The sequence below is a fragment of the Pantherophis guttatus genome, chromosome 2 (genome assembly GCF_059756535.1).
Source record: "Pantherophis guttatus breed Tessera chromosome 2, ASM5975653v1, whole genome shotgun sequence".
Classification (NCBI taxonomy): Eukaryota; Metazoa; Chordata; class Lepidosauria; order Squamata; family Colubridae; genus Pantherophis; species Pantherophis guttatus.
The window spans coordinates 232256620-232280179 of NC_142064.1; the positions used below are offsets into that span (position 1 = coordinate 232256620).

A 23560-nucleotide genomic window follows, 5' to 3' on the forward strand; every position below is an offset into this window, starting at 1 on the left:
GCCTTGCAAGATTCTGTTACTGTAACTTTACAATAAAGGCAGTATTCACAGTTGGTGCTTGTTGCCTGGACTCAATGTTGTGGCCCACCAGCGGCCTGCGCGGATTGTGGCTGATCCCGACAACGAGGAGGCTGGTGTGGTGTCACACCAGCAGCCTGCGCACCGGCGCTCGTGTCAGACAGCGAGGAGGCTGAAGAGGATGTGGTGCCAGAGGCAGAGACTCAGCCAGGGCCTTCAGAACCTCCAGAGGCTCCTTCAAGTGGAGAGAGCGAAGTGGAGGAGCCTCTCCTCAATGCTTGAGCACGCAGGGCTGCCAAAAGGCAGGAGTGGCTACTCAGGAGGAGGAGGTCTCCTCGAGAGTAAGGCTTGAGGATAATTGGCCACTCCCTTAGCCTATTTAAGTCGACGCAGCTAGTGTGTTCTTGCTGGAAACAACTTGTATTATTATCAGAGTATTTTGGTTTATCATATCTTGTTTTCTGGGCTGGTTGCCAACCTTTGCCGGTCTTGTTTATTCTTGCTACTTAATAAATTTGATAAGGATCGTTGGTGTGTGTCAATATCCTCGGAAATCTGGAGCTGGGGCAGAACACTCAAAGGGATGACATGCTATTTCTTCATACAAACCACACATCCGCTGAATGCTTACAAGCAGGTATTGATATTATACTCACTTGCAACCTCTCAATGATATTACGATAATCCCTTGACGCTGCCATCACAGAATCTCTCCGAGCAGCGTTTCTTGCCGTCATCCTCCAGTTCATTGCTGTTTTTTGCACTATATTGTGAGACTTCAGGAAAAGGTTATTGACCTGGCTGTCAAGATCAACTGGGATAGCAATCGCTCTGCTCTTTGCTGAAATATATAATGTATTGTCATTTGTTTAGCCAATGACATGCATTTCAGAAGGATATGAACCAGATTTGCATCTTGAGAAATGAAAGGGCAAATTTACATGGGCAACACTGACATTTGTAGAAATGTTTTTGTTCATGTTTTTGATATCACTGGGTTTGCATGTACGCTATAGCAGCTTCTATTAGGCAAAACCCTTTTAGTCCAGGATTCTGTACCCATAACGGCCAACCAAAGTTTCATCTGTAAACTGCTCAGAGTCATTTAGACAGTGAGATGGGCGGTATCTAAATTTGACAAATAAACATGGCAAAGGAAAACCCAAGCCAAACATGAATATCTCGCAGCCTGTTCCTGTGCTTTGTTTCCCAATTTGCACAAGAGAACAAGTTTCTATAACCGAAGGTAATACAGAGTTATCATGCCTAATATATGCTCTTAATTGTGAAAATAAAGCATGTATTTGATTAGACTGCTGTGGTTCCATAGAAAAATACTTGTAGAAATATGTTCCGATGCTCATTTTTTTCAAATTATTAACAAAAACACCTTAATTTAAAGTAACCAATGAAAAGTTGGTTTGGGCCTGGTGGCTCAGCAGACTGAAAGCATTGTGATTAACACCAGTTGTCTGCAATTACTGTAAATTCGAATCTCACCAGGGTCAAGGTTGACTCAGCCTTCCATCCTTTCTAAGGTAGGTAAATTGAGGACCCAGTTTGCGGGGGCAATAAACTGACTTTGTATAAATATACAAAAGTATGAAGGCTATTGCTTAACGCATTGTAAGCCACCCTGAGTCTCCGGAGAAGGGCGGCATATAAATCAAATTAAAAAAGAAAAAAAAGGAATAATATTTGATGGCAAAATTAGAATTAGAATTTAGAATTAGAATAACAGAGTTGAAGGGACCTTGGAGGTCTTCTAGTCAAACCCCCTGCTCAGGCAAGAAACCCTGTACCATTTCAGACAAATCTCTTTTTTAAAACTTCTAGTGTTGGAGCACCCACAACTTCTGGAGGCAAGTTGTTCCTCTGATTAATTGTCTAACTGTCAAGACATTTCTCCTTAGTTCTAATTGCTTTTCTCCTTGATTAGTTTCCATCCATTGCTTCTTGTCCTGTCGTCAGGTGCTTTGGAGAATAGCTTGACTCACTCTTCTTTGTGGCAGCCCCTGAGATATTTATGATAGACAGATGTATTGAAGAGAAAGAGCTTATGTGGATTAATCATTACAGTCCTACATAAGGCTCCCCAGTAAAATTCCAAAATTATTCACCTTCCAGAAGAAGCTGAAGATAAAACATTTCTGGAGCGTTTTTTGATATGAAGCCGTGTCATCGTTGCAAGTGGGCTTAAGTATTTATTATAGTATTGCATATTTTGTACTATCATAAGCTTTGGGGGTGGTTGTCCTAATCCACTTAATCTGTTTAGATTGCAGCAGGTAGAAAATGGATTAATAAATCAATAAATCAATATAGTTTTCTTACCTACATCTGAAAGTACTCTGATACAACTTTCCACTGATGCTTTTTGACTGGGCATGAGCCAGTTACAGTGATACACTCGAAACACACCTTGTAAAAGTTGCACGAACACTGGCTGACGAGTCTAAAAAGACACCAAGAATATGTGCATTTCAATCCAAGGAAAAGAGGAGGGTAACAAAGAGAGAGGTCTATAGATGTGAAGAGTCGGTCTGAAGCTAAGCAACCAAGCATGAAAAATGAAAAGTGCGAAACTCAGAGATACAGCATTCTAAAAGCAAATTGCCTTGAAGTTTTGGGGTATATAGTTGCGCTATTACTTACTGAAGCAATTGCAATGTTTTTCAAATTACCAAGTAAAGTTAAAATACCTATCCTAAAATAGGGAATAAAATCTATCAGAAGCTGTGGGTGGAACCTACAGTATTTAAACCTAGTTCTATTACTTTGTGTAAAACTTGTTAAGACATTTCAGTGAAATGTCAATGTTAGTGCCAATCATTTCAATTTCAATGAAAAAAGTCATGTTTCAATAATGTCAGTGTATAAATTAGACTACAAATACCATGCAGATGATATTTTTTAAACAGAATTTGCTCCTAGGAAAGCAATTAAATGACCAGCAGATGGCTCTGTAACATTACTAAAAATTATGTTAAACATTAAAAATTAGAAGGCAGAAATCTTTCCAGAAATTATTTCCAACTCGAAAAACGACATAATTTATAACTGAGCAATATCAGAAGTGGTTCCAAGATCAAAATAGGGTATCATAGTAAGAAACATAGATCTCATTTTGTTTTGCATATCTTAGTTTAGTTTTCTAATTTGGCTTCTTACCTGCAAAGTTGTGCTCTGGTCTGAAAATGGAGAACTGAAGAAGGTAGTAACTATACTCATCACTATTTCAGTCACATATTTTTCCAATATAGAATCTGCATGCTTCCTATCACTGGTATTGTTGCAAGTCTGGAAAATAATGCAATCTGTTAAAACGAAATGATGCAAGAATTCTAATCCTCTCACAAATACCAAGCAGTTAAACTTAATATACCTAGGAAGGTAACTTTTCTAGAAATTCTGAAAGAATGTAAATCACATTTGGGGAGAGAATGCTTAGTCCTCAATTTACAATCATTGATTTAATGACCATTTGTAGTTACAACAGCACTGAAAAATGTGCCTTATGGTCAATCCTTGCACTTATGACTGTCATAGCATCCCTGAAGTCATATGATCAAAATTTGGCGGCTTGGAAACCAGCATGTATTTACAATGGTTGCAGCATCTTGAAGGGTGTGTGTGTGTGTGTGTGTGTGTGTGTGTGTGTGATGTGATGTGATGTGATGTGATGTGATGTGATGTGATCAACCATCTGTCACTTTTCTAACCAACTTCCAACAAGCAAAGTCAATAGGGGAAACCAGATTCACTTAACAACCATATATATTATTCACTTAACTGCAGTGATTTGTTTAACAACCCTGCCCCCCCCCAAAAAAAGGTTGGAAAATTGGACATAAGTCTTTTCTTGTTAGCAATGGAAATTCTGGTTTTAATTGTGCTCATAAATTGGGAACTTCCTAGATGTGCATTTTTTAAAAAAAACTTTTTATAAGCACCAATAATGTTGCTACAATGTCCACTTCAGTTTTTGAGGCTTAGTGGAGAATAGGGAAAAAAACACACCAACTGTTAGACTGAAAGTTAGAAAATACAAATACTCCTTTGTTTTTGAAACTTCAGGGCCTCTTGGAGAAAGGAAAAAAAAAAGTTTTGCACCTATGTTGGAAAAATCTACTACCAGTATTAAGTTTCTTATGTACCATATAGCAGAATTTATATAGCAAATAACTTTAAGTAGAAGTGTGCTAGTAGCAACATATCAACACTTTCCCCAAGCATTTGATGTATCATTCAAAATGAAAATAATAGGAAATATTTCATAATTCACTTTTTCCAAGAAGAAAACTTGATTTTATCCATGTCCTTACTGTTCACTTGATAGAAACCCAACTTACAAATCACACTTATCAATGAATAAAGTGTAGTCACTAGGATTGTAGGGGGAAAAAAAATCTGACAATTGTCAACCAAACATCACTTCATTGCCCTAACACGCACACACTCCAATAGCACTAGCATGCAGTGAGGATTGGGTCTGCTCAGTATCCTCAAAAGTAACTTTTGGAAAGAAAAATAAAAGGGTATGTGCCAGTGGTGGGATTCAAATTTTTTTACTACCGGTTCTGTGGGTGTGGCTTGGTGGGTGTGACAGGGGAAGGATACTGTAAAATCTCCATTCCTTCCCAACTCCAGGGGAAGGTTACTGTAAAAATCCCCATTTCTTCCCGATAAGCTGGGACTCAGGAGGCCGAGAATATATGAGGGCGGCGCCAGTCAGAGGTGGTATTTACCGGTTCTCCGAACTACTCAAAATTTCCGCTACCGGTTCTCCAGAACTGGTCAGAACCTGCTGAATACCACCTCTGGTATGTGCGTACTTAGGGGAAGTATAGCAATGGAATGCCTTGTTTGAAGGAAACGGGTGACAAGGATGACTGGATGACCGTTTCCTTCAAACAAGGCATTCCATTGCTATACTTCCCCTAAGTACGCACATACCAGAGGTGGTATTCAGCAGGTTCTGACCAGTTCTGGAGAACTGGTAGCGGAAATTTTGAGTAGTTCGGAGAACCGGTAAACCGGTAACCCCTCCTTTTTAAGAAAAAGGATAAAGTAAAGGGCTTGTTATGTTTGCCTTCAGAAGTAGTAGGTGCACCAAAACAGAGTTGCTTAAAAAGAAATTGGACTTGTTTGAAATGGTATAGGGTCTCCTGCTTGAGTAGGGAGTAGGGTCTCCTGCTTGAGTAGGGAGTAGGGTCTCCTGCTTGAGTAGGGAGTAGGGTCTCCTGCTTGAGTAGGGAGTAGGGTCTCCTGCTTGAGTAGGGAGTAGGGTCTCCTGCTTGAGTAGGGAGTAGGGTCTCCTGCTTGAGTAGGGAGTAGGGTCTCCTGCTTGAGTAGGGAGTAGGGTCTCCTGCTTGAGTAGGGAGTAGGGTCTCCTGCTTGAGTAGGGAGTAGGGTCTCCTGCTTGAGTAGGGAGTAGGACTAGAAGACTTCCAAGGTCCCTTCCGACTCTACTATTCTGTTCTGTTTTGTATCACTTTTCTCCCCAACATGAACAAAAATAGCAGTATCTAAAAACAGGCATTACAGTAAAAACATTAAAAAAGGCTTCTAATATAATTTCTCAACACAGAAGAATGCCTATGCTTACCTTAGAACAGAAAACCAACAGCATGAAAAGTTAACTAGAAACTAGAAGCTTGGGGCAATTACAGAAGGATTAGAGGGCTGCAAATCTCCAAAATATGAAACCCACATAGAAATCTAAACAGACATTATCACTATAATTACATGAGGGAATGCTATTAATTACTATTGTAAAATCTAATTGCCATATAACAGAGAATGTTTCACATAGAATAGAATGGAATTCTTTATTGCTCAAGTGTGATAGGACACACAAGGAATTTTTCTTCAGTGCATAAGCTCTCAGTGTACATAAAAGATATAAGTGATAATGAACCTGAAACAATGGATATAACTTTTCCGGCTCTTTCCAAATAGACATTTTATAAGTAGCATTCAGATAAAACTTATTTATTTATTTATCAGTCCAATTTATATGCCGCCCTTCTCCGTAGACTCAGGGCGGCTTACAATGCATTATAGCAATAGCCTGCATACTTTTTTGTATATACCTGCTTATTAGGGCTTTCGGCCCCACCAAGCGGTGTTGTTTTATACAAAGTTGGCTTATTGCCCCCACAATCCGGATCCTCAATTTACCTACCTCAAAAGGATGGAAGGCTGAGTCAACCTTGAGCCTGGTGAGATTCGAACTTGCACTAATTGCAGGCAGCTGGCAGGTAAGTGCTAGCACTTACCAGCACTTTAGTCCACTGCACCACCGAGGCTCTTTTAAACTTGCATGATTTATGCTTTAATATTTCCAGTAACAAACACTTACCCTACAGATATCCACAAGAAAGTTTTCAAAGAGCTTCCACATATGATTACTCGTATAAATCTCTTTCATTTCAACTTCTGTGTCAACATAGCAGTGGTTTAGAAAATTAATATAGGCTATTTTCACCTGCAGATAATAAAGCAAATAATTTATATACCATTCTAAAAATAGATTAAAACTGTCAGGTAAATCTGGACAATGATGAAAAAAAAATAACTCCAATCTCAGAGATAAAACTCTTCCTTGCCACGTTCTTTTTTTTTTATCTCTATAAAATATTCTCCCGCTTAGTTAATCTGTTAGTCATTATCAATCTTAGTTTAGTTGTTGCAAACCACAAACCAGTTCAACATATCATTTTAGACCTTGATTGAAAAGATATGGCAGTTAGCCTTCACAATGCTTGAGAATTTTTTTTTTCACAAAAGGAAATGTGAGGCAGCTGGGAGACAGCAGAAATTTACTACTGAAAGCAGAAACAAAAGTATTTTTGCAGCAATTTCAAACAGGATTTGAATGCCAATCGTACAGTATTTCAGTCTAAAACAGATAACACCCAAAATTCCTTATAAAAACCATGGTATATTAGGTAGGTGACAGCTATTCCCTCTTCTTAAATATCAAGGAGAAATATTAGTCCTGCTACAACAATAACATTTTATGTACAACCTACATACATGCTAGCCTCTTTTTACAATCTTAGAGAGTTATCTGGAGCATTATACAATTCATGATAGTCTTAATGACAACAGAATCAAAAGAATTTAATTGAACATGGATTATATAGCTACAAAATGGTTATAAAAATAAAGTTTTATTTATAAAAATCAGAAGATTGCCACCAATCATGTTATTTTCTAAGGAGTTTGTTGGGCTCAGAATTATTCCTGTAAACCATAAAATACAAAAATACAACATTTTGTAGGTGGGACAGAGTTTCTCACTCGATTGAAGTGAATCAGGCTAAAAAGTGTGATAGTTACCAAGGAAATGCTTATAGACACATTCCTTCTAAGAAACAAAGGTCAAACTGAAGAAAATGTCATAAATACATACATACATACATAACATTAGTTTAGCTATCTGTGAAAATGGCAAACATCTTATCGGTGTTGTACTAGAAAAAAAAGTTACTAAAAGGGAATTAATTTCTAATAACAGCCTTTGATATTGTCTGCTCTTGTTTAAACTGTAATGAAAACTGTAATTTGTCCCTATTTGAATCCTTGACCTAAGGAGGGATGATACTTGTCCTTGGGGGAAAGTGGGGGAGAGGGCAATGAAGATTTCATTGCCACAAATTAAAGAAAGTATAAAAGCTTCCATCAAGTTCCTCATCCTGATTAAAACATAATCCCCGGCCGTTCACCTAAGCCTAACAAGCGAGAGCGAGCAAAACAGCATGTTACCTCAGGTATGCAATCCTCATGGGTTACAACTCTAACAATGTCATCCAAAGGGAGAAGAGAGTTGCACTTGATTTCAGTGTAGACATTTTTGCCCTCGGTGCAAACAGCCAGCAATTCTACTAAGTGGATATGATACATGAGAGCACTATTTTCATCCATTCTGTCCCGTTCTGATCTCATCATTTGCACCAATGTCTGGAATGAGGCTCTGTCATTGTAGAACACAAGGACATCTTCCCCTGCATTGACCAACTACCAAGAGAAAAGAGTCATAATTCCACCCTACATGAAGAACAATTAATATAATGTTCAACAGGCTCCTAGCAAATCAGCAAGCTGCAATCACTATCATGTCTTCTACAATATTTATTTGACAGTCTGCACACTTTCAGCAATATTTTGACATCTTTGTTAAATTTATATTATGAATAAGGGTAGTCTGGGGAAGGTGTTCAAATATGGGATACCAGGACTGAGAAATAGCGCTTTATCTTGTTACAGAAAACTGGTATGGTGGCCTCAATTCTAACTAATTAATGCATATACTCTTTTGAGTTAATTCACAAAGCAAGTCGATGTACTTCTATTAGGAAAAAAACCAGAAGAGACATACTAATGTCTTCTGGCAAATATATTTACTAGAATGTAAATCCCACTGAAAAATGTGAGATTACATCTAAAATAAGATACTGACTTGCAGTCTTATAAGAAAGTGACATAGCTGTTGTTAGAAAGATATTTCTTTAAATACCATATTTTTAATTTTTTTCCTTAGAGAATAATCTACTTTAGCTGATCCTTGTTTTTTATAGCTGTGTTTCTTCACAAACAAAACAGATTTACAAAATTAACCTATTGTACTTTTTTTTTTTACTTGCCAACCCATTAAAATATTAGATCAAATAACTGTGATAACAGTTGATAAAAATTGTGACATCAGGGATGCACAAGGGAGGCCACAAGGGGGCAGTGACACCTGGCCAAAGAGCGGCTGTGCAGGTTGGCCAAAAGGGCAGGGATGGGAGTGGGGTGATAAGCAGGTGGTGGGAATTAAAGAGGAGGCAGTCCCTTATCTCTCCTTGCCTTCCTTTACCAAGGCTTGGATCTGGGAATGGCTTGCATCAGGGTAATCCTTGCCTAATGATCCCTGGGATTTGGATAACAACAGCAAGTGGGGACTGCTGTCATTAGAGGATGCAGTTGCGTGATATTGTGCTTTATGATTACATTGTTTAGTTTCAGTCCTGATTATTATTGTACCTTGTGGACTACCAGCATAGCTTTTAATACCAACTCCTGAGCATTGATATCTAATAACCAGCTAGTTTCTCATAGTTTGGAGCTTCTTAAGATCGATCTTAAATCTATAAATATGCAGTATGGATGCATCTTTCTCACCTCAGCCATGACCATATCTTGACATTTTTTAATGAACTTCCCTTCAGCCTTAACAATTGTCTGGAGGAATTTAATGTACTGGACATTCCTTCCATGTGTTTCGATGCAGTGCACAAAGTGTTGAACCACTCGCTCATTAATTTCACTGCAAAGCTGGAAATTATTCATGAAGATATGCTGCATTGTCACGGCTTCTAGAATCTATTAAAGAGCAAAACAACAGAAGATAACAATATGAACCATTCAACAAGAGGTGCTGCATATTGGATTTAGAAATTCAGGAATCTTGTATTCCAAATATCCTGGCATCCTTTAATTTAATGAGACAGTTTCATCCATATCTTTCAGCTTCTTGGGATTATTTTCTTACAAACTGCAGATTACAAATCTACACCAAGCAAGACAATGGGGGGATCCATTGTCTCCAGTGGAGGAAGGCGAGACCAGGGACAGGGCCAAACCACTGTCCTCCAGAGGAGCCTCGCCATCCTCTCAGACTACATGGAGGACCCCTTAAAGGTGGTGCAGGCTATCCAGAGCCCTAGTCAGTGGTCCCTCCAAGCTCCGTTTTTGCTGGCAGAAGGCTGCAGAGGGCTCCTGTTTTTCCTGGTGGAGGTACCACAGGCCGGTCCTTCGCTGTTTCCAGGGCGTCTCCATGGGCCAGAGCTAAGCACCCTGCAGGCCGGACCTGGGCATGGGCTTTGAGTCCAACACCCTTGTTCTACAGAGTCTGCCAGTGACCCATTTGGGGGAAAAAAAGAAAAGATCAGAAAATGAGCTATTCCTGATTGGTGTGCTGCACCATTCATGGAAAAACATAAACCACAGGTTTCATAGGTACCTTGAACCGCATCACATTCCTTCTGCTTTATTTTCCATCACATAATTTTACTGCAGCACCCCGAACTACTGAATATGCTGCAATAGAAGATATGTAACTCGGCAAAATTGTGGGTGACGCTCTGTGCCAAGAAAGAACAGCTTGAGGAGAGTCTTAGGATTTTTTTGCCTGTTTTTGTATTTTTAAGGCATACAGGCTTTGGCATGACGCAGACATGGGGATTTCAAAATTGGATTTGTATTCAGAAAACTCTCAGTGCAACTCAAAACTCAACAACCCAGGACAAGTATAAAACAGGTTTATGGAATAGATTTTAATTAAATTATTTCTTACCCCAGGGTTGAGAAACAGATTTATATGCTTGTGTAGCAAAGCCTGATTTTGTTGATTGCCAGCACAGAAGTTCTGTAGAAACTCATGGGCCAGTTTCATGATCTCCTGCATGCGTATATCTTCAGCCTACGATTATAACACACAAAAAATAAATCTCCCAAAGGATTAAGAATACAATAGCTTCAGGATGATCTAATCTAATAGCTTGATATTGGGATTAGGCAAATAGAATCCAAGCCTGTACATAATAATTATATTAAGCAAATTAAAGAAAACAGGGTAAGGTTCTGTGAGGTTTAAAGATTAAGTTGCAAAGTGATGTAACATGTAGCATCACCAGTCACTTACAAGGTTTCTAAATATTTCATAGCCAATTACAGAACAGTCTGTGCTCAGAAAACATTAGCACGGATCATTTTATTAATAGGAAGAATAGATGCAGCTTTTAAAACTATTGTAGCCAAGATTTCCAAAGTTCTCTTTTGAAGATCCTCATACCATCAACATACCATAGCAATCAACATACATACCGTATGCACACAATTTTTAGAACATTCAAACATCATGACTAAGAAATTCCTTACTCCCTTACATGAGTTGGATTTTTGGTCAACTCAAGGCATCATAAATACCTAATGCTCCCTCCTTTTATATTCTCTATAACTCTAATCTTGTGAAGTGGATTGGACTGAGAGAAAGCAACTGGCCCAATGAAGGGGAGCTGGATCACCCCCATTTTCACTAGTTTTAAAGTCACAGCACCCAACTGTTCTGTACGTCTTCCTGCCATTCATCCTTTGTGATGCTTTGCTTCTTGTATTGAATGCTCCAAGACTATATACATTTACCTGTTATAAATTTGGAAGAAAATCAGCTACACAGATTACAATATTAATTTCTATGCATAACTGAAGGACCAGGTATTGCTTTAAACACTTCATGGAAATTTATATCTCCTTCTTAATAAAAACCAAATTATTCTGGGTTTTTTAAAATTCATCCTTGTAATAGAGAAAGCTTTGGCAGATATTTTTACATCCTCAAACCCTCACAGCCTCAACCTTAAACTGTCTACCGTGGATCTCACCCCATTCCTAAGAGGGGGCGTGCATAAGCGCACCAGCGTGCCTACCGTCCCTGTCATACTGTTCCCATTTATTTATAGTCATTTCCTTCATTCATGCCCATGTTCATATCCATACCTGCTATCTTGTACATATTTGATGAACTAATAAATAATAAATAAAATAATTCTGTCCAATGTTGCTTCAATAAGCAACAGAGCCATGGTGGCACAGTGGCTAGAATGCAGTATTGCAGGCTGACTCTGCCTACAGCCAGGAGTTTGATCCTGATCAGCTCAAGGTTGACTCAGCCTTCCATCCTTCTGAGGTCAGTAAAACAAGAACCTAGAGGGGGCAATATACTGGCTCTGTAAACCTCTTAGAGAGGGCTGTAAAACACTTTGAAACAATATATCAGTCTAAGTACTATTGCTAAGCATTAAATGAATAAACTATTTCCAAAGACTTAACACCAGCCGTTTCTTTGATGCAAAGACCACCTCTTTGATAAGAGGTGGTCTTTAGATGGAATTAAAAGTATGAAAATACTTTGTCAACAAAGTTAAAGTAAAAGATGCATGCAAACCTCACTTTCTCATAGGGGATTTGTAAGAGTTCCAGTACCACCGCATGAGCCCCCATGTTTCGGAGCAATCTCTGCTGCTGTTTCCTGCTTTTCCTGACCAAGATACTCTCCTGGACACATAACTTGCTAAGGCGAAGCAAAATCTGCAAATAAATATTCCTTTAGAAACTGATTTTTCTCCCCAGACAAGGCAGAAGAAACCTCTTTCTTCAACAGAACAAAGAATGATACAAAACAAAGAGTTTGGTTTTAAGAGCAAAACAAGAAAATGAACTGTTTAAATGAGGCAGCAAATTTTGTTAGGATTGTGGCTACCACAACTAAAGAGCAATGTTGGACCCTCATTTTAGTTTTTATATTCAAGGAAAACAAGCTTCTGCCTCTTCATATTTCACTAACAAACATGCAGCAAACAATTCATCCAAATCACCGAATTTTCATGTGGATAAATCAATATTTCCAGGAGCTGACAATGTATCTGACATTGCTCTAAACAATATCAGGTCTACAGGATCCAATCTGGGTCGGTCACTGGGACCAGTGTTTTTGTCTTCCAAGCTTTTGGACATATATTGGAGCCCTTCCTCAAGGAACTTCTCTCTAGTGGAGTGTATTCAGTCTACTTTTCATAAATTGGAGAAGCAGAATGATTGACAAAAATGCTTAATTTGTCAATCCAGTTTTTTTCTGTTTGAAATGAGGACAGGGAAAAGAGAGGCAAGAGAGACCATATACCTACATGTATTTTATAGGTAGAAATTATATAGCAAGTCTGCATTTCTATCCTGTCACAGCAGCTCCAAGCAAACATGGGAGTACATATTGGGATTAATTTAAAGCTATTTCCCCAATTGAAATGCAAATTAAGATATACATATCACACATATTATCAACACTTTATTTTGCCTAATTTATCACAACTTGAGCTTGTTAAAATCTAGTTATACCGAGTTATGATCTTTAAGATTGTTAACAAATATTTATCCCTGTTACTGAATATTTAGCCATTCCTTAGGAACCCAAACACTTTAACCACAGAGCTCCATGTATTCCAGCAACTGCCTTTTTATCTTTCCTAAATCAAAGAATATTTTACATTCAAACAAAAACAGAATTACCCTGTTACACATTTAAAATTCTTCAGCGTATACATAAAAAAGAAAAGAGTACAGAAGAAATGCATATTTGGAAATGTAAGAATCTTACCTCTTTTACTACCCTATAATTATAGCTACTAGTGCTTTCTGGTTTAGACGATTTGCTGCGACCTTCCTAGGGGACAAACAAGATCAATACATTAAATTGCTTTTTAAAATCCTGGAGTTCATGAATATACACTTTGAGCATTTTTTTTCTTACCAGAACTCTCCAATGTTTACTATTGCAGCAGGTGTTGCCTAAACTGAGGCATTGAGAAAAGGCGGATGGAAGTTTTAACAAAACCTTAAATTTGTATGAAGATTCTTTTCTTCATGTAAGATCGATTCCTATCCTATGATTAATTATCTAGTAATAGTTATTGAAGGCATATAGCACAATATTCTTTCCTTTCTGTCAACCTTACAGTAATATTATAGCAATTTTTCAATTACCACTTAGGTTTTAGTACTGCATGTTTAATGCTATTATTACAGACTAAAGATTGAGACATGCTGACATTGTACACATACACATCTAAGCCGATATTTTCTCACCATGCCACTAAACATTTTTCTTTCAGTTTACGGCACATAACCAAGGATGAATTTTCTGAATTAATTTGCCATATGGATTTAAAAGAGGCAAGAATGTTAATATGACAGGAGACATTCCAATTTTAGAGTAAAAAAATAGTAACAAAGAAACACCAGTACTCTATTAACTCTATAACGTGAAGTTTTTCTAGTTTTTTTACTCTTTACATTTACATTTACATTGGAAAGTTGACTGCTCATATTTGTGCCAAAATACTTTATTTTTTAAAACTAAAAGAATTTTGTATTTATGAGCTGTAGATTTTAATAAAAAAAAATAAATGGCATAATTTGTCAGCCTTACTTCATGGTGTGTCTAAGTTAGACCATTTTAGCACTTGGTCAAGAAGCTGCGAGGTGGAGGGGGGGTGTTTGTGTGGATTTGGTATTTCCAAGAGTTGTTCAGCTACAGTTCTCAGCATTAAGATGTGCTTTGGTCACTTAACTTTGCCAAATGACAGTGTAATCGGAGAAAAGAACTTTTGAGCTTACGCTTTAGGCCTAACACATAGCAATAAGTAAAACTCCTAGACTATTAATATTATTGGGAAAGGTTTTAGAGGTTCTTAAAACTAGTTAAATGTTATGTACAACTTAAAAAAGAACTACTATAACTATTCTACACTATATATTGGAGTGAAGGTTTAGAATATGAGTGGCGCTCGGTTATGAAATATGGGCGAGCAAAGAACGAAGCACAGAGGGCAACAAGGACTCCACAGTTCAACCCTGAGCTACACACCTTCTCTTCTATTGGTTGGAATATCAGTGGGATGAATTTTAAAAGATATTTAATCGGTATGGTGTGATTTTAAGATGTGGTTAAATCTACAAAATACTATATTTGTATCATCAGACATCCCAGGGTGATGAATAATAAGAATCTATTTCAAGTTCTGAATGCTGGAAGTACAATATTACTGTAAGTAGACCTCATTTTAGGATTGTTTCATGTTGCACATTTTGGTTTAATAATCATTAGGTTGTTAATAGCATGTCGGGAAGGGAAATAAGATTAAGACACAAGTATGAATCTTAATCATATACATCAGATTTAGACTCTAGCAAACTGGGAAGAACTCTGGATTTATTATATATGGTTAGGATCATAAAAATAGTTCTTAGGAAGAAGAGAATGGGAAGATATTAAATGGGATAAGATTGAATGTAATAAACAAAAAATTAATAGTACAGAATAATCAATTCTAGACTTTCCAGATCGTATAATTATTATGTATGTGTGTATATACACATATTTTCAAAATATAGCACAAGTCAAGCATTACATCTCTGAATAGTTATGCATCAGATTTAAATCCAAGATTATAAAAATGCCACTCCTATATAATACAAGTGAACGTAGGTTCCCTTCCCTTTCTACCATTATGTAGTTATACAGTTGTTTCAGCAATGAGAATCCAAAAAAAGAAAAGAGAACAGGAGGTTATTCCCAGAATCTATTTCAGAAGTGGAAAAAGAACTATTACTCGAGTTACTGGTTGGAATAAAAAAATGTTCACAAGAACATTTGCAAAACAAGAGGAGAACTGGGGGACCTCTGGCTAAAACATGGGCTTAGTAATCAAACTTAATGGGACTGGAAGACAGAAATAGTTTGGCTCAGTATTTCAAAGATAATTTGTTTCAAGCCTTTGAAAAATTAACACTAATCTGCCAATGCATTTTATGCAGCAAGAAGGAGAATACTTATTTCATTAAAATATTAGTAAAAACATATTTTATCTATTTATTTGATTTTTGGAAAAATGACATTATACAGTACCAGAAGATCCATTCAACTACATCTAGATTATACAAAAACTAGGGCTCTCAAACATACAATACTGACTCTATTATACTGATTCTTAATACTGTGTTTCCCTGAAAATAAGACCTTGTCTTATATTTTTTTGAACCCTGAAATAAGCGCTTGGCCTTACTGCCATGCGCTCAAAAGCCCGATTGGGCTTATTATCAGGAGATGTCTTTTTTGGGGGAAAACAGGGTATTTTTATAGTTATCAAAGTTAGGTTGTGATTAATATTCCAAGTCAGGGGGGTGCATTGCAGCTCTTAAGCAGCATTGATAAAAGTTCTTTTTCTTACCTCCTTTTTCTTATGTTCATTTTCTCCTGTTGTTACATCTGCAGCTTCATCAGGACCCTGTCCTTTATATACCCAGAGTTCCGATTTTTCAACAATGGACCTCAGCTGATCCAAATCTTGCTTTATCTGCTTGTAATTGTCAACATCTTGGCTGGTAACAAGCAGTTGAACCTGACATGAATTGAAATTGGTTAGTTGCAATATGCACCTGCTCTACATATTTCAAAGCAAACAGAGAACATCACACAACTGCATTTACCTGTTTAAAAGCCTGGAGGACTTCTTGCCTCTGACTAAAGTGTCTGAAGAGTAGCTGAAGCGCCCCAGATACTAGTGGAGGATAGTCATGCATTGTTAAATGGAGCAAAACTCTCAGGAAAGTTCTGCCGCCATGATCATCCAAATCTAGTGGTGTATTCTCTTCACTGAAAACACAAAATATAGCAACGTTAAAACGAAAGTAAGAACTCTTACTTTTTAAGTAAGCTTAAGGACAACCCAGTTTCCCTGACTGTACTTCATCTGGAGAAAAAGAGCACTATAAATTAAAACTGGATATAAAGTCAGGTATTTAATCACAAGTGGAAAATGGATGACAGCTTCTTCATTAGCAACTTTCTCCCTTCATACTTCTCTCAATGCCAAGCATCTGCATTTTGTCCTTTAAAATTAGTAACTTCTTTCTCTCAGTTTGACTGCAAAACTTTTCAGGTGAGCTCTATCCAGCTTGTCTTCATAATGTTGGAATATTCAACATTCATATTTTATCATAATAAAGGTATTTTGTCCTCACTCATCATTGCATTCTGTAGTGTAGAATATCACCCAACATTGCAGCATACAATAAAAGATGCTCCTAAACTATAGCATCCTTTTTTTTTTAATTGCTGAAGCATATATAACCTCCACTACTTAGGTATAAAAACTCCCTATGTGTATTCTTCTAGCAAACGAAAGAACAAGATAAGAGAACTGAAGAAAACAGACTAAACCCTACAACTGGCCTCATTTAAATGTCATAAACAGAAACAACTAAAGGAAAGATCTAAGCATTATAGTGCATGGCCAATCTTATTTGTTGGTTTGTTAAATGTTTATATCCACCTATACTCGATTCTGTAACTCTGGGTGGTTTACAAAATTAAAAAGAAAAAAAAGCAATATAAAGACAACCACCAAACAAAAAAAGCCCATTAAAAGCAATAAAACAATTGAAACATAACTGAATTTTGATCACATGATCATGGAAATGCTGCAAAGATCATAACTGTGAAAAACAACCATAAATAACATTTTAAGTGTCATTATAACTTTGAACGGTCACTAAATGAACTGTTGTAAGTCGAGGACTACCTGTATATACATACCTACATATGCATACTTCTAGAATGTGTTTTAACAAAATAATTATAAAATGATTAATTATGTTTCTAGCTGGTTTGTCTGCTGTTTATGCTTCGATATTTACTGTACAAACTTCTAAAACTCTCGTGTTTGTAACTTTCAATTGTGTTTTCAAAGGAAGGTAATGCTGGAGGCTTGTATGTAACTAAGTGGGTTCTCAAATAGTTGGTACAAGCAATTTAAATGCTCACAAACGTTTTGGCCAGGTAGATACATCTGTACTTTTGATAACATATTTATACTCCATTCTTGGGAAACGGTTGCCAAGATTGTATGCTCAATCACAAAAGTGTCCTAGAGGGCACCAAAAGAGATACCCATGGACACACCAGTAATGTACTGTGAACCCCAAGAATTTATCTTCTAAAACTATGAACATCAGGTTTCCAGAATCTATTTTATATATAGTTGAGAACAAAAGAATACAAATTGCCATAGTTTACTTTCCTGCCTCCAAATATCCCTTCTGCTTGTTCTTCAATATTTTCAAAGTCAAGAGCACCTGTAAAGGAAAACAAATAATGTAGTCTATGCTGAGTTCAGAACAATAAAACAATAATTCAAATCAAGCCACCACTTTTTCCCCCCTTTCTCTGGAATAAAATAACTGAATTGTAAGAACTACACCTAACAAGCAAGGCAGTTTTCTCTGCTTCAAAACTGAAAAAGCATTATATAAATTAAGCCAATGAGAGAATGTAAACAGTTTGCACAGATATTGCTTAATTGAACAGTTTATACTAAGACAGGGAGGTGGTAGCAGATGATGTTCTATTTTTTAAAAGAGTATTTTAAAACATACTCTTGTCATTTTCCCAGTTCAGCAGAAGATGAATAAGTAACTTGTACATTACCCATCTGTGCTTTTTTTCCCTAATACCATTCATTCATGAATTCATATGTGAAAAGATACTAGGTTTATGAATATATACAGAATATACAAACAGTAGATGTATCAGTAACACAAAGATCTCACCTTTCACTCAAGTGCATAAGTCAAAATATACTGATTACAACATTAAGATACCTTCCCTAATCTGGCTTCTTCCAGAGGTATGGGACTGCAACTCTCAATGCCAGTACAAAGATACAAGAAATATTAATTTAACCCATGCTTACATCTTTTGCAACATACAATATGTTAGCAAATTGCTGTAACTTCTACTTTGCTTAGAAAGTGGAATGTTGCTTTATTTTATTCTGAGTTGCTCTAGTTACTAATTGCCATAACAAATAACCTACAATAAATAGTATAACCTATTTATATTAACTAAAATCAATATTACAGAACATTTTTAGCATATTAGATTGGAAAAGAATGTGCTAATCTTGTGCAAGGCAAAATAAAAATATTCCTGCCTATCATAAAAAAAGTCAGTGGGAAAAAAGTTGAAACTGCCAAAACGTATTTCAAATGTTAATGCAAAACATCAATATGAAAATGGCTCTATTTAAGCTTTTGTGACACAAAATGCACCACCAATAGTCTTAAAACCATCTCATAAATCTTAAAAATAATGGGACAATACTTTCTGTACTGCCTCTTTTAATGAGTAAGGGGATCTCATTGGAAGGGATCCATCATCAGCGATAGAGAAAACAGCAGCTGCCAAACTGAAAAATGTTTGTTCGTACTCTGTAATACACAATATTCAAATTACTGACCTGGTACATTTGGCATTTCTTGATTATTGCCCCCTGAAGGTGAATCAGATGTCTGTGCGTTGCTTTCATCAAATTCTCGTTTAAATATACACAGAAGGCATGAGATTCGGTAATCCAATCTCACATTCAAAATGAACTGGTGGTTCCAACATTTGAACAAAAATGAAAACAATATTAATAATACAATTTTATCCAGGTTGTATTCCAAGAGACAAATGAGCTTAAACATTTGATGGATCTTAGGTTTGACACATTTAAAGTATCCGTGAACCTTAGCCAGAAATGCATGATATAAACAGAAACAACAAATAAATTTTTGAACTATATTAAGTAACTGGGGTTATTTTCTATACTTAAAGTCAACTGAAATATGAAGAAATTTAATTTGAATCAAGTGATTTGAGAGGGGAACAGCAGAAGCAAAGCTTCATGCAGTTCTGAGACCTCTAAAGATAATCAAAAAACTGTAAATCTGAAGGCTGCCTTCTTTTTTAAGGTTGAGAATGAATAGTAGGAGCAGAGTTGACATTGCTAGGGGGCAGAGTTAAATTCACCATCAGTTTAGAGCTGTTGCATTCCCATAAGGGCTCAAAGTCCAATGCCTCCTGAATTTTGTTGAGCCATATCTGGCACCACTTTAATGTTGAACTTTAGTTGATGAGATTCTTGTACATAGGCTTGAATAAATCTTCTATGCTACAACCTAACTAGTGTCCTAATTCTTTACGCCTGACTGAAGCTTACATCAGATTTATATTAGCATTAGAATTGAAATAAACACTGTTTATTCCAGGTAAAGTCTGGAAAAACAGTTATATTGGTAATCAGTCTTAAAATGTTCATTGTACAGTATTGTAAAAAAAAAAAGAATTGGATTGTCTAAAACTGTTGAATAGCACTATATTCTATTAAACATATTTTGACCATACATACAAGTACAATTTCGACTGGATGCATTTAAGCCACCCAGAATCACTTCAACAGTGAGATGGATGACATATAAATGTAATAAAAGTAGTAAATAAATAAATTCTTACATTGTCATCAGTGTTGGATATAAATGAATCCAAATTTACAGATGATCAATATTTGTAAGAAACAACAACAACAAAAAGGTATAAATCTTTTTAACAAATTAAGACGCTTTCTAGCTAGAGCTATCAGAAAATAAATCTGTATGTCCAATCACTTCTGTATAGACATTTCTCCATAGTCAAGAATACGCCAAGCTTTATCATTCAATCAATTTTTAAGCCACCATCTCCGCTATAAGGTGATTCTGGGAGGCTTACAGCTTTATAGCAGGCATGAAAATCCTCAGCGCCAGTTCCTGCTTCCATTTCTATTAAATTGCTCTGCTCCTCATCTTTTCAATAATATTTTCCTTCTACTTATTCAATGATTTACTGCAAAAAATTGCAATCAACAATTACCTTATGGTTAATATAGTTGAGAAAAAAACATTTGATTACTTTCAATTCTAATTGAATAAATTAGAATAAACTTCTGTGGAATAAAAATCAAACCATATAAGAATAAATTGACATCAACAAAAATGTCCATGCCGTGTCATGTGAAGTTTACCTGGAGGATTTCAATTATTTTCAGTTTGGTATCCATTACCAGGATGTCCTCTTTCTCAGGTTCAACTTGTTTCACGTTGCCTTCCGGGACAGCAGCCAAGGGCGTCATAGGCAAGAACCCACCACCTCTGAGTACCACTTGGGTCATGAGCTCTCCAACACCATGGATCGATCTCATCACATTGCTCCCTTCAGAAACAGATAAATACCCCCGACAAATATTTTAAATTTGCATTTATTTATTTATTTATACGCCACATTTATTATTTTTATAAATAACTCAAGGTGGTAAACATACCTAATAATCCTTCTCCTCCTATTTTCCTCACAACAACAACAACAACAACACCCTGTGTGGCGAGGTGAGGTGAGGTGGGCTAAGAGGAATTGACTGGCTTAAAATCACCCAGCCAGCTTTCATATCTAAAGCGGGACTAGAACTCATAGTCTCCTGCTTTCTAGCCTGGTACCTTAAACACTAGTCCAGTGATGGCTAACCTTTTTGCTGTTGTGTGCCAAAAGTGGCGGGAGCGCAGGGTGGTCGCGTGTCCATGTGCCCACACCCATAATTCAATGCCTTCCCGCCCCCCACGCATGCGTGCACACCCACTGCCGCTCCCCCCGCTTTTGGCACACAGTGGCGAAAAGGTACTAGAAGGCCCAGTAGGCCCATTTTTCACCCTCCCCAGGCTCCAGAGGCTTTCTTGGAACCTGGAGAGAGTGAAAATGGCCTGTTCTAATTGCTTGCTGTATACTAGCAACGAATGGCTGTCTGTGACAACAGGCAAACCCCTCCTATTTATTTCCCAGCCAGGGAGGGGCTGGTTATATCTGCGTCTGCCTCTCCCTGAGAGCCGGCTTACTGCTTTCCTTTGCTCTCCTCTCTTTTCCTCTCTATGCATACGCACATCTGGGATGGGCCCCATCTGTTCCTCCCCCTCACTCAGCTCAGGTCCTGAAAACAGCTGCCTCTCCACCTGGGGGAGGACAGAAGGCCCCGGCTCTGCCTCTGCTGCCGTTTCCTTATAAGAGCCTTCCAAAGGCTCTGAAGCTGGCCCAGGTTCTCCCTCAACCTCTTCCTTATCTGTGTCTGCAGCTATCTCTGCTGGTAGCCAACAGGCCACAACAGATGGGTGAAATGTCTCTCAACATCTCCTCCACTTTTCCTTGCCATTCTTACCTTTACTTTCTTCCCCTTTTGTAGCCTTTGTAATAGGGAAAATAGTTGCCACATGAACACAGTCCAGAATAGCCAGGAGAATTTTTGTTAGTCTTAGAAGATCACAAAAATTATAGAAGCCAAAATATATCAGATTTCGGGCTAAATTCACAACCTGTTTTTAAAAGAAGGAAAGATAAAAGAAAGAACTGGATTTTTTCTTTTACAAACCCAATATTCTTTTTGAAATTCATAAAATTGTCTAAGATACGAAAGTCAGCCCTCAAAGTCCTCTCCTGCCTTTTAATTAATTTTTAACATTCCTTGCCTCGCTGAAATTTTATATGCTATTTTTATGCTTTTAATATTTTATTACACACCACCCAGAATCTCTCTGTGAGGAGGATGGGCAGTTCTTAAATCTGACAAATAAATAAATGTAGAAATAATATTTGTATGCAAAATGGTAAGTTTCTAAATATCCTTATTCTAAAATACCTACTAGTGCTATAGTACTGATTAATCAGTGCCTATATTTTTTTTCCAGATTTTATACTTTTCATTTTTTAGAGCTGATTTTTATATTCCAGATAATTTAGGTTCTCTGACGTCGAGAGGGTTGTTTATTTTCTGTTACTATTTACATAATAAATAGAATACAACACAAAGAATAGCAAAAGAACAATTTTGTTTTAACATATCATTACATCTGTCAGCCATTTAATTATTATTATTTTTTTCATGTTGATTATATGTTAGGGATTTTTAATGACAAAAACACTTTCTAGTGAATAAAAACTTCTATTGATGATTTTGCTGGAATCTCCAGCATTTATAGCAGATGACAAATTTTCTAGGTCTTTTACATGAGGCAGATGGGAGCAAAAAAAGATTGTCATTTCTGCGGCAGCTTCACATATTTGCCGAAAATTCTTTCCGGAGAGGCCATTCAGCATCTCCATTATGGTTTTTCAGTGCCACATGAAAACCTCCTTGTTCTCTCAGGTATTTTAAGATACTGCTATTAGCATACTGAGATGTGTGCCCTACTGTATTTTACTGCTGTTTTTATTGCATAGTTATTGCTATAATTTTCTAGCAAACTTCCTATTCAAGGCAACCTACTGGTTGGAAAGGTATAAAACTAAGCAAATAGAATAAGTTTCTGGAAAATATTTGAAGCTGCCTTTAACTATTGATACTATCTTTTCAGCTGGTGCAGGATTTACTAGAGAAATCTTTCTCTTCTCTTGTCCCTTATCCTTTTAACTAATTTTGGAATCTGGGTTTTTAATTTTTGTTTGTTTGTTTGTTTGTATGCTAGGCAGGTGCTATGAAACTTATTTATGAATAAATCAACTGGCAGACTTGAGAAAATATACAAATATGTGTGCATGATCTGACCATTGAATCACTTATAGTTAGCATGACCAACATTTGGTCTTGCAGCTCAGTTTGATGCATAAAACATTTACCTCGAAGGTGAGTTTATTTTTTTCTTTATCAGAAAATGGGAATCTTTGGCAAACAACATCTCTTAAATATTCCTCCACAAACTCCATAGTTTGTGCAAACCTCTCCTTGATTTCGTCTTTGGAAGTTCCACTGCTGTCATAGCTAAACAACAATCCAAAAACAAGAAAACAAAAAGTGACAATTTTTAAAGCGTCCTGCCTCCTTTTTCTCTTTGGAAAAAATTATCTACAAGAAATTTATTACTTGATTTAGATTAACACTAAACACTTTATGAAAATACAGGTAGTCCTCGACTTACAACAGTTCATTTATTGACCATTCAAAGTTAGAAGGCATTGAAAAAAGTTACTTATAACCATTTTTCACACTTACGACCATTGCAGCATTCCCATGGTCATGTGATCAAAATTCAGATGCTAAGC

At 36.8% G+C, this 23560-nt stretch overlaps 1 protein-coding gene across 6 annotated transcripts in view; it reads right to left on the reverse strand.

The window, feature by feature from the left end:
- Positions 1-23560, reverse strand: part of ITPR1 (inositol 1,4,5-trisphosphate receptor type 1) — a 256477-nt gene that overhangs the window by 105316 nt on the left and 127601 nt on the right. For all 6 annotated transcript variants that reach the window (XR_015732679.1, XM_087887909.1, XM_087887911.1 and 3 more), the window contains exons 20-35: positions 23138-23279; positions 21684-21837; positions 20505-20692; positions 18921-19056; positions 17703-17757; positions 16111-16276; positions 15852-16022; positions 13220-13285; positions 12019-12156; positions 10364-10489; positions 9190-9390; positions 7792-8043; positions 6383-6508; positions 3190-3318; positions 2353-2473; positions 675-859 (exon numbers count right to left, since the gene is read on the reverse strand). Coding sequence is in view for 5 of the 6 variants with exons in the window: in XM_087887909.1 (XP_087744035.1) it covers positions 675-859; positions 2353-2473; positions 3190-3318; positions 6383-6508; positions 7792-8043; positions 9190-9390; positions 10364-10489; positions 12019-12156; positions 13220-13285; positions 15852-16022; positions 16111-16276; positions 17703-17757; positions 18921-19056; positions 20505-20692; positions 21684-21837; positions 23138-23279 (2356 nt within the window). In the remaining variant the exon portion in view is untranslated. The remainder of the gene's footprint in view (positions 1-674; positions 860-2352; positions 2474-3189; positions 3319-6382; positions 6509-7791; positions 8044-9189; positions 9391-10363; positions 10490-12018; positions 12157-13219; positions 13286-15851; positions 16023-16110; positions 16277-17702; positions 17758-18920; positions 19057-20504; positions 20693-21683; positions 21838-23137; positions 23280-23560) is intronic.